At 39.5% G+C, this 17977-nt stretch overlaps 1 protein-coding gene across 1 annotated transcript; it reads left to right on the top strand.

Moving 5' to 3' along the window:
- Window positions 1-160: 160 nt before the first annotated feature.
- Window positions 161-17668, top strand: cep152 (centrosomal protein 152). The gene is made up of 27 exons (XM_084734829.1): window positions 161-689; window positions 1701-1815; window positions 4565-4674; window positions 4796-4856; window positions 4956-5282; window positions 5510-5663; window positions 6461-6601; window positions 7020-7159; window positions 7475-7675; window positions 7822-7969; window positions 8288-8379; window positions 8467-8630; window positions 8795-8996; window positions 9145-9249; window positions 9330-9460; window positions 9549-9677; window positions 9763-9898; window positions 10688-10873; window positions 11393-11653; window positions 11822-11953; window positions 13016-13669; window positions 13893-13968; window positions 14085-14252; window positions 14354-14438; window positions 14663-14745; window positions 15148-15495; window positions 16620-17668. Exons 2-27 carry the CDS (start codon window positions 1729-1731, stop codon window positions 17417-17419), a joined length of 5121 nt encoding a protein of 1706 aa, XP_084590955.1. The 5' UTR covers window positions 161-689; window positions 1701-1728; the 3' UTR covers window positions 17420-17668.
- The last annotated feature ends 309 nt before the right edge of the window (window positions 17669-17977 follow it).

The raw sequence follows: 17977 nt of genomic DNA, 5'->3' as shown, positions 1-17977 counted from the left end.
AGAGTTATCGACATTTACATATCTGGAGAATGAAAATTGTGAAATTTTTAAATAAACTGCGGCTCCTGAGGAAACACGACAACCACATTTCCCATAATTCTAGAGAGGCTGTTACCATAGAGACACGTTTAGCTTCTCAGTTCCGGGGTTGGTAGTAAGAACAATAATGGTTATGAAATAGCCTCAGTTATGAATGTTTTGTTACAGAGGGTCGATGTTAAACTAGTTTATGTGTCTGTCAGTGAGATATTGTGATAAAAGTCTCATGTATAGTCAGTGGTTATGTGTTTTGCCCGCAGTGGTTTGGCGCTGCTAAACGGCGCGAGTTTTCAAAGTGGGCGAGTCTGCGGCTCTTAAAGAGGACGCCCAACGGGCTAGCCGTAGTTAGCTGTAAGTTTACTGCTTGGCTAAATTACACGCAATGTGGCATTAAACTTTTAATTGGCTGATGAACTGACACACTTGATCAAACGTATTAGTTGTAGGCTTTTCAAAGCATGGTCATGTCATTTCTAGAAAGTTCAGTCGGGCTCGTTTCAGCTAAGGCAAGCTAACATGATCGAGTACCTCTAAGCTAGTTAGCTAGCTTCACTGCTGTGTAGCAGTAATGTGGATAGCGGTTAATAACGTCGCTTAAATAAAGGAATAGTCAACACCAGAAGAAACGTCTGTCCCATTTATTCCAACAGGTAAGCTAACGTTATGTTTCTGTTGTGATTGCTTTCATTGCAGTTGTGAACTTTTAGATATCTTGTAGTTAATGAAGTTTGACACCAACATCAAACGTAAGAAATACTGTTTCCTTTGTGATTTGTTTTCTTAAGTTTCACTTTTTTATGGTAGTAAATTATCTATTAAAATCATTTACTTTGTTTGCTAATAAAATTAGTAATACGCCTCTGGATGGAATGTTTATCCCTGATTTAAATATATCTACAGTACCCATTTTGTTTTCATTATTATATGTATATTTTATTCTATATTTTATATTATTTAGTTTTTTGTTATATTATTTATGTTTATTTTCTTATGTATATACTATGGTACACACACACACACACACACACACACACACACACACAACATACATACATGCATTCATACAGTATATTAGGCCTGGGCGATATAGCTGAAAAACGTATGAAGATAGTGAAGTTTCATCTTGCTCCCTCTCAATAATTATTACTCATGTACGTTGTGACTGTTAACTTGTCGTGTACTCCAAGAGGTTGAAGTAGCTAAAGTGATAATACTAGTTTATTGTATTATTGCTGGGCGATATAGACAGAATAAAATATCACAATATTTTGGACCAGATACTGCACTATTGATTTTGTGACAATTTTGAAGGGATGATTGTTTGTGTTTCTGCAAAATATAGACCCCTTTTAGATTTTTGATCAATAATCATAAGTATTCTGGTTATAATGACTAAGAAGACAGAATAAAATAACAGAATAACTACAGTACTCTGGTAAGTTAAGTAAATATATCATTTTACTGTAATGCAGCCTTTAAAACACTTATGCCATATCATGATATAACGATAACCAACAACTGTCACGATTTCCTGTCTCATATGGTTCATCATTTGTAAGTAATTTACATGTCTTACGTTTTAACAGTCTGTTTCTTGTCGTGGTCAATAAAAACAAAGTTTTTTAAAAAAATCTTAAATTTGTTTTTGCTCTTCTCTGCAGAGCACCCTACACCAGCAGGCTCTGCATCATGTCTATTGATTTTGACAGTGCTGCTCTTCAAACCCAGCATGATGAAGAAGAATACGATCAGGAGGACTATGCAAGAGAGCAAGAGGTACACATCACTATATCGTTGTAAAAATGTAGGGATCTGTCTCACATTTGTTGTTTGACTTTCTTCTGTCGCTTGCTAGTGTGATTTTGTTTGGGTGGTGTCATTGCTTGAAGTCCATTGGCTTCTGGATTATACATATTTTCAAACATTCGTTATCAACATATCAGCTGACAGAAGATATCCAGGGCATGCTTGAATAATAAAACATCTGATCTGTGGTATGTGTAGGGCTCTAGGCATTACTTCTCTTACTTACACCTCATGTTGTCATGTTTTTCTGAGTTGGTGTTGTTGCTCAGGGAAGCATTTGAAGTTGTATGGTGGACATGCACATAAGAAAATTCAGTAGAACTATTAGGACCAGTCTGCAAACCTTCAGGCCAATCAGACATTACTTCCCATTTCGTGAGCATCTTTAACTTTTATGTATGCAATGATGGTTTTTTTGTTTTTTCCTAACCTTACATATTTCATAACCTCTCTTATTTATTTATTTATTTATTTATTATGTTTTTATTATTTGTCTCTTTGTGTGTTGTCATGGATCATTGTTGTTTTTGCTCTTTGCTACTTTATGGACTGATTTTAAGATTTTACACCACAACATTTAATTTTCACAATTGCTTGGACTATCAATGTCCATCAAAGGGCTGGTGTTGGAAATGAGCTTCGGCCTTAAAATGTGGGCAGTGCAGTGAGCACTGCTTATGCAGCTGTTAACATTAGACTATACTTGTTCCTTGAAAATAAACAAAATTACCTACTCAGGGTCAATATTAGCACCAGCTGCCAACTACATGCTGGAAAGATGTGCAAGTGGCTGGTAAGTTTACTTCATTCACCACCCAAAAAATAATAGTAATTTATTGAGTGGCTGGCAAAATTTGAACATTCACGAGCCATTTGACCAGTGGACAAAAGTTAATTTTGGACTCTGTCTATACTGTTTGAATTTGGGCTGAGCAATTGATTTAAACATTATTGAATTTGTAAAATGGTCAAGTGTAATATCCAAATTGCAGGAACTGCAATTTCTTTTGGAAAAAGATTAAATTTCTCACAACATACTATTATAAATAAAGGTTTGTGGTGCTACAGAGGCCCACAAATTATATTCTCCAAACGTGTGGGAACATGCTGGTTTAATATAGACGCCAGCAAAAACCACATCATCAGTTTTATTATGTTTTTTTGTGTGTGTAAATAAAATGCAAAAATGACCATTCTCACTAAAATTGTGACTCATATTGCAGTATCTGTAAAAATATAGACTTTTTTCCACATCATTCAGCCCTAGACATGACCTGTCTCATATTGTCATGTTGATTATATTTACAAAAATATTTATGCTCCTTTTTGAGTGTTAAATTTGTGAGATCCATATTTGTTTTTGTGACTTAGTGTTGTTGTTTCTTGGGGGAGCATTTGAGTTTTGCGCTATTTGAAATTCACTGGAACTGCCTTTTTCACAGCCAGCCAGCCACGCTGTGTTATTACTCACGCCTACAATCTGTTGCACCATTAGCCTGAGCTATTATTGGCTCAAGGAAAAGGCCTCCCTCCAGGTGTGTCTCACTGAAACTGGCTCTGCCCTGTGATTTCCCTACTTTCTCTCTATCTAGGTTACCTTGTTTCTTTGCTTGACCCCACTTGTTCTGAACAGAGTCGACATGAAGAAACAGAATGTTTTTCCAGTGGGCTGAGACAGTCAGAAAAATTGGACTTTGGAAGAATATTTATCCTGAGAATGGATTTTTATTGTTATGGCCTATGGATTATACACAAATTGGTCAAGTGGAAAAATGTTTGCCACCAGTAATTGGAATGTTTCTGCTCCAGTTAACATTGCTATATGTTTTGTCTAAACAATGGAGTTCTTTGGGAGCAAAACACAGCAATACCGCGGGGAGCCGACAACATGCCTGGCATGCTGTGGATGTTTCACACAGAACGTCTTTTCTGCAGAAAGATTAGGCTAGGAGGTTGTCATGTGGCTTCACAGCTGAAGCAGGAGTGCCTCTTCAATCTTTGTTAAATGTGTAAGTGGGATAATATGGGTCCTTCAGTTGTGGACACAGTGGAGGATTTGAGGAATATTCAACGGTCCTTGTTGGAAGTAAGTCCAGCTGGCTGTGCTTGTTCCATCACAAATGACAGTTTGTAAAGCAAGTCTGGTCAATCTGTTACTGACACAGAGGAGGATTCGCATTGTTGTTTTTGTCTCATTAAGAGTGATAATGTTTGACAGAAAAAGATGTTGCTTGTCAATGTTTTGATTTTCAGTTTGTTTGATTGTCTTGACCCAAAGAGTAATTAGCTTTATTTCAAATAGGGCTGTAACTAACAATTTCCTTCATTACTCATTAATCGAAAAACCAAATCTGCACATTTAACAAGCTTAAAACAGAGATTTTATGGCATTCTTGATAACTAGCACAATGATTTTTGGCTACGACGTTTGACGATACATTACTACATACTTTAAAATGACACAGAACACAATGATCATGAACACTTAAACCTGTTCAAAATATTTTTATCAGCTACACCAAATCTTATTCCTCTCAAGACAATAGAACTTTGGTATAACCTATTTTCAAAACTTAACAAATATACCACCTGACACATTCTTCTATCAGGCAGTCAGTGATTGGTTCTCAGCACTGTTTTTGTCCTGTCTGTGTTACATTACAACTTGGTTGCGGAGCAACCTCTGTGACTCACTTCCACGTGCTTTTTTTTCCCACAGCTGCAGAAACTGCTCACAGACCTGCCTGATGACATGCTGGAGGACAGCCGGGACTCCTCCTCCCCAGAGCTGGAGTACTCTACCTGCAGCAATAAAAACACTGGCAGCAGGTAACACACGCATGTTGCTGTAGTATCAGTTTTGGAGAACTCTGGATGTGGTTTAATACAGTCAGACATACACTTGACTGAACTTGTAATATAATGATGCTATTTTGCCTTCTCCCCTCAGTCCACAGTCCACGTGGACTCAGCAGTGGTCAGTTCATCCAAGGCCAGCCTCTCATGAACAGGTAACAGGTTGTTAGTCTGTTTTCACCAATGCTTTTTGTCTTCTGAGCTCCTAAAAAGAAAAAAACTAATTGCTTATTATTGTCAATGTCTCTCTGAAGAACTATGAAGTTGACTATGATCAGCACTCACATGATGAGTACACTTATGAGGATGGAGCTGTTCAGATCAACGGCCATCGAAGTCACCCTCAAAGTCACCCTCTGCCTCACACCTGGAATCAGGATCATCAGTTCGCCCAGGGAGGTTATACATACACCAGCACAGGCACAGAAAAATCTACAGAGACCAATGATTTCTCCACAGATGAGTACGAGTCGAAACCATACCCTCAAAGCACAAATAACGCTGTAATGTATAATGGAGATGAAGGACGCAGAGACAAGCAAAGCTACGGGAACCACAACAACACCAGACACCATTTTCAAGTGAGTAGAGTTTTATGTCTCATCTAGTTTGTCCTTGAGGATAAACACTGGTTCATTGTACTGACTGTTTGTCTTGTCTCTTAATTAAGGATGTCAAGATTTTTCAAATTCACAATTTGATTTGGCTTATATATATATATATATATATATATATATATATATATATATATATATATATATATATATATATTTTTTTTTTTTTTTTTTTTTTTTTTTTTTTTTTTCAGGAGTCTGGGATAGGTGACAGAGTTGTGGATCAGTACAAGGCCAACTACAATCCACACCATCCTGCCCATCAGCCAAAGATGTTTAACTCGCAGGCAGCTCATCAAGAAGGTCAATTTGACCATCTGCAAAGAGAATTCCTCGACTCGACACAACGTGAGTCCTACAGTATTGATTTAGTCGCTGGGTTATTAGCACAGGAGTACAGTTACATACAAGGCACAGAACTGTAATATTACTGTACTGTAATTAATCCAAGTGTATAATCTGAATATGAAGTGTTTTGTTGTTAACAACAGCTGTCAGATGGTAATCTCATTCAGCAATACACTTAATTCTCAGCTGCTCCACTGTAGTTCCTCTGTGGACAGTATTACAAAAATTTGTAACTTGTTTTAATTGAGACTGACAGAGAAAAGTGGATAAAAATAACTATAGATATCATGAAGCTTAGTTTAACACTGTTATTTCAGATCAGCAAAGTTTCAGTTTATGATTGAGATGCATCAGCCTTCAGACAGAAGAAACTCACCTCTTGCACGATTACTGAGGCACTGGGTTCAGAATTTTTTTTTTTAAGTGAACTATTTTTAAAAAAGAAATTGTTGTGTAGAAATAAGGCTGTCTTACATTATGCCTGCTATAATTTTTTTGTCATGAAGAGATGTATCCATCCAGACTGCAGGAAAAGTGTAATTTTAACTGCCATTGGTAGGTAGCTTTAATGACCTTAGTATTTGACCTTTTTGGATTTTACCATCCGTCAAAATGTAAAAACAGAGAGTCCTCGGTTGACTGCATCCATTTACCATTATGAAAGTAGAAGCCTAAAGTGTTATTGTATCACGTTCACCCTCTCAAATGACATTGCTGAAAATTAAAATGTCTTCACACTGTTTAAATTAGGATGACGTGATTGATGTGTTGAATATAAATGTTGTACTGTGTTTCAGAGACTGCTGATAGGGAGCAGATTGCCCAACTGCAGATTTTAAACAAGGCTCAGCAGAGGCAAATTGAAGACTTGGAGCGAAAACTGGAGGATTCAAGGCGTAATATGAGATGCACTGAGCATCAGTTTGCAATTGCCAAAGGTATGTTTCACATGGTTTTTGTTTTCAAAATGAGGGAAATTGTAGTTTGTTGCACTTCATTGCTCTGCCTTTTACATTGCTTTGTTTTGACATTTTTAAAAAAAATACTTGCTTGGAATTTACACTTCACTCAGTTTGAAGAATTCTTGTGTTTGAAACTTTGAAGTTCTAGATATGTTTAGTTTTTGCTGATACACCATCTAAAGCTTGAGGACTGTTTTTTTTTTTTAGCAATGTATAGCATTGATTGAGACTGCTAGAAATAAATAAAATGGGCTGGGTCTTCTCTTGTGTACAATATATGCCCCCTTGTGGCTGTTAAGAGGGCTTACACTATATGCTGGGCTTGTGTGTCCCTGTTCTATTGCTGGATGCTCTGCTCATGTGAACACAGTATCGTTTTGTTTATCATCAATAGATGAAAAGGACGGCCTCGCAGTAAGTCTAAAGGAATCAAGTCGACTGGTTGAAGAAGCCAAAGAGAGAGAAGTTCAAATGCAAAACAAACTGAAGGCTATGGAGCATCAAGTAAAGGTGTTAACAGAGAGAGAACAGGAGGTAAGTTCTGCACTGACGCACACAAAACTGTTTAAATCAAAGTACAGTCTGTCTGCAATACACCAGGTGAAAGCCTCGAACGCTTCCACACTGACACGGTCAAAAAACTGTTCGCTTCCCCCTTAACACACCTTCTGCCCATCACCTGGAGCTTACCTAAATCACCAGCCTTTTTTGTCCTAATGCTCCACCCAGTGGTCAAACACCAAAACTGCATCTGTATACATACAGTATACCTGTGTATGTTTTAAATGTGAAACACAACAAACAAAAAATACTACTGTAGCTCCAACACTAGTTTTATTTTGTTTGCAGAACATGAAGAAGCAGAGAGTGGCTGAGGCTGCAGTGGACAGCATGAAGCAGCAGATGTTGGAGCTTTGTCGCTCTGACACCCTGTCAAGAGCACGGGAGCAGCATGACAGAGACGTTGCTGTCATGAAGGAGCAGCATGACGCTGCGCTGTTGACATTGCAGCAGAAGCTAGAGGCTACCTCTCAGGCTCTGAATGAACAGGTCTGTAGTGTTACCATGACAGGATGCAGCAATGGGATGTTTATTAAATGTATCAACAAGCTTTCCACAATACATAATTATTAATTCAGACAAATGTCCAGATTGAGACATAGTAAACTCCTGTGTTATTGTTTTGTTGCTTCCAGATTGAAGCTGGTCAGAAGTTACGAGAGCAGGTGAAGCAGCTGGAGCGCCAGAGAGAAGAAGAACAGCTGGAGAGAGCCAGAGTTATCAACGCCCTCACTCAGCGTCTGGAGGAAAGTCAACAACAATGTGCCAAACTGCTGCAGACAAGTGAGTGAAGGGGTGAATGTAGACTGCAGCCATATTTTTGTCTATGATTTTGCTAAAAAAAACAAAAAACAATGTAGTGGAAAATTTCTGTAGTTAAGCAAAGCAGCTTAAACATAGAAGTTCACTAGAGTTGACACCACATTTACTGCCCGTTGAACACCCTCACACAAGAAAGGTATCACCTTGTAAGAATAAGAGTATGAACTTCTTTGTACTGAGAGGGAATTGCAGAACATTAATGAGCAACCTCTATGTTCTTGTGTTTAATTTGCTTAATTCCAAATCTTTTTCTGTCTCTTGTTTTTCTGTTTTCTTCAGGTTCAGTGCAGGAGATTACTCAGGTGCAAATCAAACTACAACAGGCGCAATCAGCGAAAGCACTGAGTGAAAACGTGAACAAAGTCTTACAGGTTTGCTCTATGAATGGAACAACTCTCAAAACATAGAATGTACTCAGACCTAGTTGATTTTAAACTTTTCATATTTTTATCCTAAAGGAGGATCTGGCTGATTTGAAGGAGCAGATCACTCTGTATGAATCTGCCGTGAAACATGGTGTTATTGCATTAGACGTGAGCAGTGACTGGGAGAACCAGCTGTCTGAATCCTGCGTGGATTTAGGATTGAAGAAAGCCAACAGGAAAAATGGCGTGCTCCACAGGTACACCCTGATTATAGAGCAGAGTCTTTGTTATCATTGCAGTGACTCTCTGCTCTGTGCCCTTTTGTCTTTGTGCTACAAGTGCTTGTATATACTATAAAGAGTTCTACTGTATCACTGCTTTGATCACAAATCAGCAAAAACTTTCCCCACTGTTTGGTCAGTACTGCCATGGCTCACCTGTCAGACTCCAAGCTGCCCAAAGATGAAGCTTTGCAGCTGCTGCGAGTGGAGATGCAGCGTTGCCTGGGTAGCCTGAAGGGAAAGCGACAGAAGATCAGCCAGCTGCAGGAGGAGCTCCAGCTCTGTCAGGGTCAAGTGAACGAGCTGCAGACCCAGTTAGATGAAGCCAAGCTCAGCTCTTTGGTGAGGACTCCTCTCTATATGATCTGACATGACCTTTAATGTTGCACTGCTGAGAAAAGCCTTTAACACTTGACTGATATAAGTAAAAAGTAAGCGATTAAATGGCTCTAATGCAAACAGTCAAAAAACAATGCATCTTTGTTCACAGGTAAGAGAGACGAGCCAGATGAAACATCTAGACATGACTGGAGAGTCTCAGAAAGAGTTCATACGACTACAGGAGGACAACCAACACTTGAAGGAACAAGTGGAGGTTGGTTGGAAGTTTATTATCAAATTAATTAAGTTCTTTGTTTTTAGAAAAGATTGATTGGTGTTCTCTCCAAACTCTAGGTGTTAGAAAAAAAGAACAAAGAGTTGAAACAGAGTGAGGAGAAAGTGAGGTCTGCCAACACAGAGCTTTGCACAAAGATGAGGGAAATGATCCAGGAACTGGACCAAGAGAAGCAGGAGGCTTCTCAGAGGTAAGGCATTGAAGAGGGACTTAAAATTATATTTCATGTTTTCTTGACCTTAAATTATCATAGACTGCGTATTCATATATATATGAAGGTCTGAGCGGATTCATCAGCAGTATAGGGACGACGTGGTGCACCGGATCAGAACAGAGCTCATGCTGGAACGTGACGCTCAGGTTGAACAGCTGACTGCACAGCACCAGCAGCAGGTCCAACAGTTACAGTAAGTCCTCTGCACCCGTCACTGAAAACTGCAGTTATCTGGAAACCTTTGCAGCTCAATTACAGGACCTATTACCTATTTACAGGACCCAGCTGTCTGAGGCCAATGATAAGATGTTGGCCGTGCAAGAGTGTTACATATCTGTCTGCAAGGAGAAGGACATGCTTGAGGAACGCATACGCAGCAGGGAGAAGGAGGAGGCTTTAATCAGAGAAAATGAGGTATATAAGACCGTAGAATGTGTTTACAATATCAAAAGCTGTTGGAAAGGGTTCTTACACTCATCAAACATAAAACATGAACATAATTTGGAGCCCCTGGAAATCCAAATCAACAATGGCCTTCAAACTATGTAATTTAGGGTTGTATGTAAATAATAATAAACATCTAAAACTATAGAAAAATTGTTTTAATCCAAATTTGAGATATTTTCATTTAAATTTTTGTACACTTTCCTGATTTTGGAGTCGAATTGGGTGCCCGATTAGTCTGCTTTTTTGACTCTGAGCCAACTCTACAACAGGAAACTGAAGCTGTTATCTCGCTCCAGACTCTTTTCACAAAACAGTAATTTTACCCCACGGTACACGGGAGTTGCTGGTCTTCCCTTGCCTCGATCCAAAGCAAGTAACAGTAGTTTAGATCCGAATTAACGTGCTAAAACACAGAAATCATAACACAAACAGCAACTCCTGTCTTCTGAAAGGTGAAATTGATGTTTTTGTCAAAGAAGAACTGTTGCAGAAGAAGCGATGGTCTTTTTATCCAATAACACATAAAAAGCTGTGTTATAAAGTCATGAGTTTGTAAGTTGTATGTGTGACTAGAAAAAAGTAGACTAGTAGAATCACTTGTTGACTGGCAGCTTTACACCGGTGCTGCTTGGTTCAGTGTAAAAAAACAACAGCGGTGGGGAGCCTTTGTTGCAGTGTTGTGAGATCTTTGTGTAAAAAGGGGTATTAGATTATATGTGGACTGAGAATAATTTCTGATTTGGTTCTCATTCCCAGCAACACATGAGAGAGGAGAGTAATTCAGCTGTGGAAAAGCTTAGAGCTGAGCTTGAGTCTCAGCATCAGGCCTCGATAAACCAGCTCAAAACTCTCTGGTCCAAAGAAAAGGAGGCAGAGATCCAGCTGCAGGTGAACTCTCAAGTAGCCTCGGCCAAGGCTGCTTGGAACGAGGAACTGCAAAAGGTGTGATTTCCTGTAATCGCTGTCCAACTCCCTCAAGTCTCTAATGGCAGAGTTCATACAGTCTTTGAAGTTTGGAAAATGCTTAATTTTAGTGGTTTTCAAGGTTTGACATATGCTTTAGTTGAATATGCTCTTTCTCCTACTCCTTATAAATATAATCTGCTGCTTCATCTATGCAATCAGTCATGTAAACCAAAAATGTTTCAATATTTGAAATGGGAACAATCCTGTTGAATCCTGCAAATTTGTCATTACTCATATTTGTCATAGATAAGTACCTGTTGATCCTGAACGCAAAATATTAGCAAACATTATTAATAATTGTGATCAAAACATACAATACATGTTAATATGGACATCAAGTAAAATATACAAAGTGACAATATACATTTGACCGCTGTGGGTATAAAGGAATTCTACAAACTTTGTCTTTCCGAGTTGTGTTAAGATGTAAAGATAAAGCCTTTAGAGTCTGGAAATTTTTGGCTGAAGTAGTAAGTTTGTACTGCTTCCGTGCAGATGGAGAAGACCTGGGTTCAGAAGCTGGAGGAGGCTAAGAGAGAGAGACACAGCCAGACTGCTGAGGCAACCTGTCAGGCAGATGAGACTGAGGCCAGCAGTGTGACAATTACTGTTGAGGAGCTGGACTCCAGGCTCAGAGCCCAGAAAAGGCAGCTGCAACTGGACGCTGACAAAGACAAACGCAAAGCTGTGGAAGAAGCCAGGAGACAAACCCAGAAAGAGCTGCATGAGAGACACCTGGAAGACATGGCCAAACAGGTCAGTCGTGTTTTTTTTTTCTCTTTCTCTCACACATTTACCAGCAACATGATGATTTATCTGATAACTCTTCTCAAACATGCTCTATTCCAAACATATTTTCAGCTATCTTGGCTTCATCAGGGGTTGACAAATTCAGCAGTGGACATAAGTGTTTTTGTGTTTCAGGTTGAAGGTGCAGTAACGAGGGCCTACAATCGCTGGGTTGAGGATTTGACTTCATTGCCACAATACCAAGCCTCTCTACAAACCGAGAGGGAGAAATGGGAAACACTACAAGAAAAACACATAGAACAACAGGTACGATGGGATTTTCTTTTTAATTTAAAGACAGTTACAGCTGTATTTTATTTTATTTGTTGATTTATTTACAGTAACATGGACATGGTCAAACGGTGCTGTAAATACAGTTAACTAAGAGGCTATTTTTGATCTGTTGTCCTTGAACAGCTGTTACAAAATCATCATAAAACAGAATGAAGATTGAATTTACAAAGTAATTCATCATTTATCATTAATAAGCATGCACAACAACAATTAAAAGAAGAGCATGTTAATTAAAAAACATCATTCAGAACACCCTTATTGTATTATCAGGTACTATTTATTTGTACTTGTAGTACAAGACATTCAAAACAAATAAAATGAGGCATATTATTCTAAATAGAAACAAAGACCAAGGACAACATTGTGCAGCATTGTTAGACACTAAAGGGCCGTTCACAACAAGAGCGATAATAAAATCATTCTAACTCAAGTTGATGGTGGAGTCCGGACCACAGTTTTATAGTTTATAAACAATATTTTTATCGTTATAGTTGTGTATAGTGTAGATGGCCCTTAAGACTGGGTTGCACCAGGAAAGATGAATATAATCTAAGATTAGTTTTAATCAGAGTTTTGGTTTAGGTTTTTTTTTAGGTTTAAAATGTCTAGATTTAAAATGAATCTCTGTTTATTGATGTAAACCAGAATTGAATAGAGTTTAGTCAGTATGGAGATGCTCCTCTTGATGACTTCATCAGGCTTTAATATCTCATCCTTTAAAAAAATACTTATGGATGAATTAATGGAGCAATATGGCAAAAAGAAGATTTGAAAATGGACAACAGCACAGAGAGGTTTCTCTCTTAACTTAAAGCTAGTTTAAACATTTGATGCAACATGATTTAAAGTTAAACCATGGTTTAGTTGGGTTTTAACATTAATCCTTGTTGTGGCCTTGCCTAACATGCAAAGCAGAAGCACAGACATGAAAAGTAAGCACAGGATATAAAAGACATAAATCAGTCGGACACAGCAAAACAACAATAATGCAGATCAACTGGCTTATAAATGAATATTTCAATCTGAATGTGTCAGGTGTCCCAGGCCCTGAGGGAGGCGGAGGAGCAGTGGCATAAGAAGCAAAAGAACCAGCTGGAGGAACAGAGCTCTGGAACCCAGCAGGTGGAGGAGCTCCAAGAGGAGGTGGCAGTTCTCCAGACTCGGCTGGAACAGGTGAGGAGAGAGCAAGCTGCCCTGCTGAAGGCTGAGCTGGCCGGGGCTCGAGCGGCCTGGACCCGGGACAAACAGCAGGAGATCTCTGTCGTCCAGGCCCGCAGTGAGCAGGTGTACCAAACCAAGCTGCAAGAGCAGCGCAAAAAGCTGGAGCACGTTTTGCAGCAGGCCAGAGAGGATGCAGACCTCCAGAAGAAGGAGCTGCTTCTGCAGATGGAGGCCAAGCTACAGCAGACTGTAGGGGTCCGACAGGACGAGTGGAGACGTCAACAAGCAGAGAAGGAGCAGGCCCAGAGACAGCAGATGAGAGAGGAATTACGAGCAGAGCTTCAGACTACTCTGGCAGAGGTCCAGGCACAACTTCTCAGGGATCCCCAAACAAATCAGCAGGGCACTGAAGACAGCAGGAGGACCAGCGGGGCCTCATCAGAGACCACAATAACACACATCATCCAAACATCCTGCAAAGACATAGTCAGCAAAGCAGTATCTCAAGCCAAGAAAGAATGGAAGAAAGTGAGTTCTTGACTTGATTTGACTATTGTATACTGCAATACTGTCTAAAAACGTGTGTAGACAGCCTCTCCTTTGCTTTTGTCACAAATTCTGTCATGATTAAATGTTGTAGCTTTAAATTATGATTTGTCTGAATGTGCAAGGTTTTTTATGTTGTGTCTTTTATGTGGTGCAATGTTTATGAGTTGCTTTTGCCTTTATGGATTCATTTATATCCTGACAGATCAGTGAGGAGAGTCTGAGCTGTGTGTTAAAGGAAACACAGCAACAGCATGAGAGAGAAATGGACAAAATGCAGAGTATGTAATGTGCTCATGAAAACCTTCTCCTTAAATTCATGCAACATTAATTATTTTAGGCTATAGTGTAGTGTCCATCAACAAGTATACATGACAGTGTTTTCCACTGTTTCCAGGCTCTTTGTCCCAGAGGAGAGAGCAGGCCCGTTGCAGGAAGGAGTGCACTGAGACTATAAGTAAGCTGCAGAAGAAGAACCAGGAGCTCCAGAGACACTTGGAGAAAGCCTGTCGTCAACTCCAGCACAGTGTTCGAGAGCACAAAACTGCCATGCAGCATTTGAAAGGTATTTAACGCACTTAAAATGTGTCTTTAAAGGTCATTAAAATAGAACATAGACCATATGTGTTCATCTGTATTGATGGTCTGCAACACTGTTGGTTGTAGATGAGCATGAAAGCAGTTTACAAAAGGCAAAGGAGGAGCATCTGCAGCAACTGGAGGAAGTGAAGAGAGCCAAAGAATCCTCAGGGTTTGTGTTGATTTTTTATTATTTCTTATCTTTTTTTCAGTGTCCAGTAATTTGAAATTGACCTTTGGTCACCCTGGCTGTATTGTTACTTTGTTTATTACTCTGTTTATTGTTACATGTCAAGTTTGTCAGAAATTAATCAGTGAATTGTAGTGATAGCAGTAGTTCAGGAATAATTCATTTAAATTAAAGTATGGCAACAAATTAATTGTTTTTTCTTACAGGAGTTCTGATCACCAAAAAAGTCTTCAGCAAGCACTGGAGGAGATGAAGCAACAATACCTGACGACTGTAGAAAAGATTAGAGGTTGGTTCATATGAATTTCTAATATTTTGTATTTAATGTTAATCATTAGGAAGGATTGAGGAAGGAGTCAGTGCAGACGAAAGTAGATTGTGTTTCTTAGGTGCGTTAGGATTCCCCAAATCCATGGTTTGGTTCAGAAATTTCTAACTTCAGATAAATTAACTAAGTAAACAAAAATAACTAAATAAACTTGCTAGGGCAGTAGAATCAGTCTGCATATAAGAAAACAAATAAACACTTCTCTTAAGACCAGTTTAGTGAATATATGTTCATTTTTCTTTGCTTTTTGTGCTTCTAGCGTGGGTAAGTAGGATACATAGTTAAATAGGTTCTTTTCTGCCCTCACCAAGTCATTTTATGTCTAGTGAAAAAACACACAACACGACTCTGTTTTTATGGCAGGAGACATGCTGCGTTACCTCCAGGACAGTCGGGAGCGAGCAGCAGAGATGATCCGCATGGAGGTGCAGAGGGAGAGGCAGGACACTGCCAGAAAGATGCGGCGCTATTATCTGACCTGTCTGCAGGAGTTACTGGAGGACGGGGGAAAAACTACAGGGCAAGAGGCCATAATTGTCCTAAACTTGTTTGCTTGCCTCATCATGGCTCCTCGGGCTAATTGTATCGATCTTCCTGTCTTATGCAGGGCTGAAAAGAAAATAATGAATGCTGCAAGCAAGCTGGCGGCCATGGCTAAAGTGCTGGAGACGCCCATCAAAAGTAAATCAGGAAAGAACTTCAGTTTACAAAGTGAGTACTACTGTGCAGAAATGCTTCATTGTAGATTATTTGGTCACTCTTTTTTTATTACAGTACACTAATAGGACTTAACAAGCTGTACTTGTATTAAATTAGACAAAAGCTAGAAACAATATGTTCTTTATTAGACAGCGAACACAGCTATACACTAATTGGACACTGTACACCTAACAGTACACTAATAAGATGTCACAAGCTGTAATTTGTATCAAATTCAGCAAAAATTAGAAATTATATGTTCTTTATTAGACAGACCCTTGTAAGACTTTATTAGAGAGTAACACATTACAGCAGAACTGTACTGTAAAATAAGGCACATTATTTCACACTGTTCGACCCTTATTAGACTTTATTAGATGGTAATTAGTGACACATTACAGCAGAAGGCTACTGTTAACTAAAGTGTGTTGAGTGGGAAATAATACACTTTAGTTTATAGTATAGTTTTGTTGTAATGTGTCCCTAGTCTGGCTCACCAGATGCAAACTGCAGGTATAAGTCTGCCACTGGTTGCTTGTTTCAAGCAGCATCGTGGCATACGCTATCTACATTTTCAATGACACTGGGGAAACAAGAACAACCTCCAAGCTGCAACCTACATGCCGAAAACTACAAATTAGTACCTAGGACGCTAACGGTACGAACATAAACAAGCTAACACCTCTTCTTTTGCAGTGATGTAGTCATTTTAACGCCTCCTGACATGTAAATATTCCACCAAAACATGTTTTCCCCTTCAACACTATTTTGCAGCAGCTCTGTCACTGCATCCTGGGTTTAGCATCGCTCAAGACTTTTATGATTAGTTTAAAAAATGCAAACAAGGCAGGGCATTTTCCCCTATAGTAGCATGTGTATATGTGAAGCCAGACATTTCTCCAGCGCTGACTGCTGTGGAGAGACATTTGGTTATGCAAGACTAATGTGTCTCTAATTCCCCTCTAATAAAGAGTCTAATACTGCCTAATAAAGAACATATAATTTCTAGTTTTTGTCTAATTTGATACAAAGTATATTTTGTTATGTCTCATTAGTGTGATATAAAGTGTAAACGATCTTTTAATTTATTTTTTATTTGTTTCAAAATGTCAACGTTGTGTGGTTTGCATTGACAGGTTGTTTGATGGCTGGGTCCACAGCTGACTGCCCTCCAGGCAGACCTGCAGGTTTCAGTAACAACCTGTCAACACTCACTGAGCTTCCTGACATGAGGCCAGAGGAGAGATCCCACAGGGAACAGAATCCCGCTGATTCAGAGCTGAAACAAACCGCGGCAGCAAGGACTAAACCTTTGAGTCACCAGGACATTTCTGCTTCTGGGAGGGAGACGGCTTCCGTAGATGCAGGGCTGAAACCCCAAACTGCTGCTCACACAAACCTCCGCTCCTATAAACCATCTCAACAGATGTCCTCTCCATCTCAAGTGGATTTTGTCAGTGTGAGGTGTAAAAACAGGGAGCTGTACCTGCAGGGAGTTGAGAACCTCCCCGACTCAGAGCGACAGAACAAACCTTTCCCCATCCAGGAGGCTCCTGTCAGAGATGAGAAACGGACCGACTGGAGCATGACCAGCAGTGACTCGGACACGGCCTTCCATGTGTCCAGACTCTCCTACTCAGGAAGGAAAGTAGAACCAGTGAAGCCGTTTTCTGTCTCTGCTGCATCAGCCTGTGACTCGGGAGACTTTGGTGGCCTCACTCCAGATGTTTCTGATGTGACTGTTTATAATGAAATTGCCAAGAAGACACCTCACACTCAGACCTCACGCCAGGCAAAGATGAGCTCACACAGAGAGCCCACCCCCGGCTCTGAGGCTGAGAAGCAGCATGGCGTTTCTCCCAGGCCTCTGTTCTCTGAGCTGAGACAGCGGCAGCAGGACAGCGGGTTTGATAGTCCGTTCTACCAACAAAAATGACAAAGTGAAGGCAGGTAGGAAGTGGAGGAAGGCGATGAACTTACTTGACAATTTCAGTTAGCTTACCAAATAGTGCCTTTAACAGTGTGTGAAGTTTACATGTGGAGTCTTTGCCTTTGCTCACTTGCAGTGTGAGTATCTGTTGTGTAAATATTGTCAAAGGAATAGTTTGATATAATGGGAACATGTTTGCTTTCTTGCCATGAGATAGATTAAAATATTGATACAGCTAACAACTGTTTAGCTTAGCTTAGCATGAAGACAGGAAACAGGGCAAACAGTTAGCCTGGCTCTGTGCAAAGGTAATAAAATCCACCTACCAGTGCCTGTAAAACTACGAAAGAGTATTAGGGATAAACATAGAGGTAAAAAACGAAGGAGAAAGAATTTTTTCATTTTGCTTTTTGAGAATAAAGCAGAAATGGTTACAATAAATTTGAAATGTTGAGAAAGACAAACTCTACCTTCAGTAGTAGTGCCAGGCTTAAAAAAAGATAAACCACAGGAGGAAGAATATAGTCAAAATACAATTTTACGAATAAAGTCGAAATGGTATTT

The sequence above is a fragment of the Lutjanus erythropterus genome, chromosome 13, assembly GCF_056507025.1.
Source record: "Lutjanus erythropterus isolate fLutEry1 chromosome 13, fLutEry1.hap2, whole genome shotgun sequence".
Classification (NCBI taxonomy): domain Eukaryota; kingdom Metazoa; phylum Chordata; class Actinopteri; order Lutjaniformes; family Lutjanidae; genus Lutjanus; species Lutjanus erythropterus.
The sequence above is the reverse complement of the archived record's forward strand: the minus strand, read 5'-3'. Positions and strand labels throughout refer to the sequence as shown.

Bases quoted from the DNA above. Each gene is read 5' to 3' on its own strand.
- cep152 (XM_084734829.1), top strand. From the start codon at position 1,729: ATGTCTATTGATTTTGACAGTGCTGCTCTTCAAACCCAGCATGATGAA. The intron at 4,675-4,795 runs GTAACACACGCA...TTCTCCCCTCAG, and splicing joins AATAAAAACACTGGCAGCAG to TCCACAGTCCACGTGGACTC. The intron at 11,654-11,821 runs GTCAGTCGTGTT...TTTGTGTTTCAG, and splicing joins TGGAAGACATGGCCAAACAG to GTTGAAGGTGCAGTAACGAG.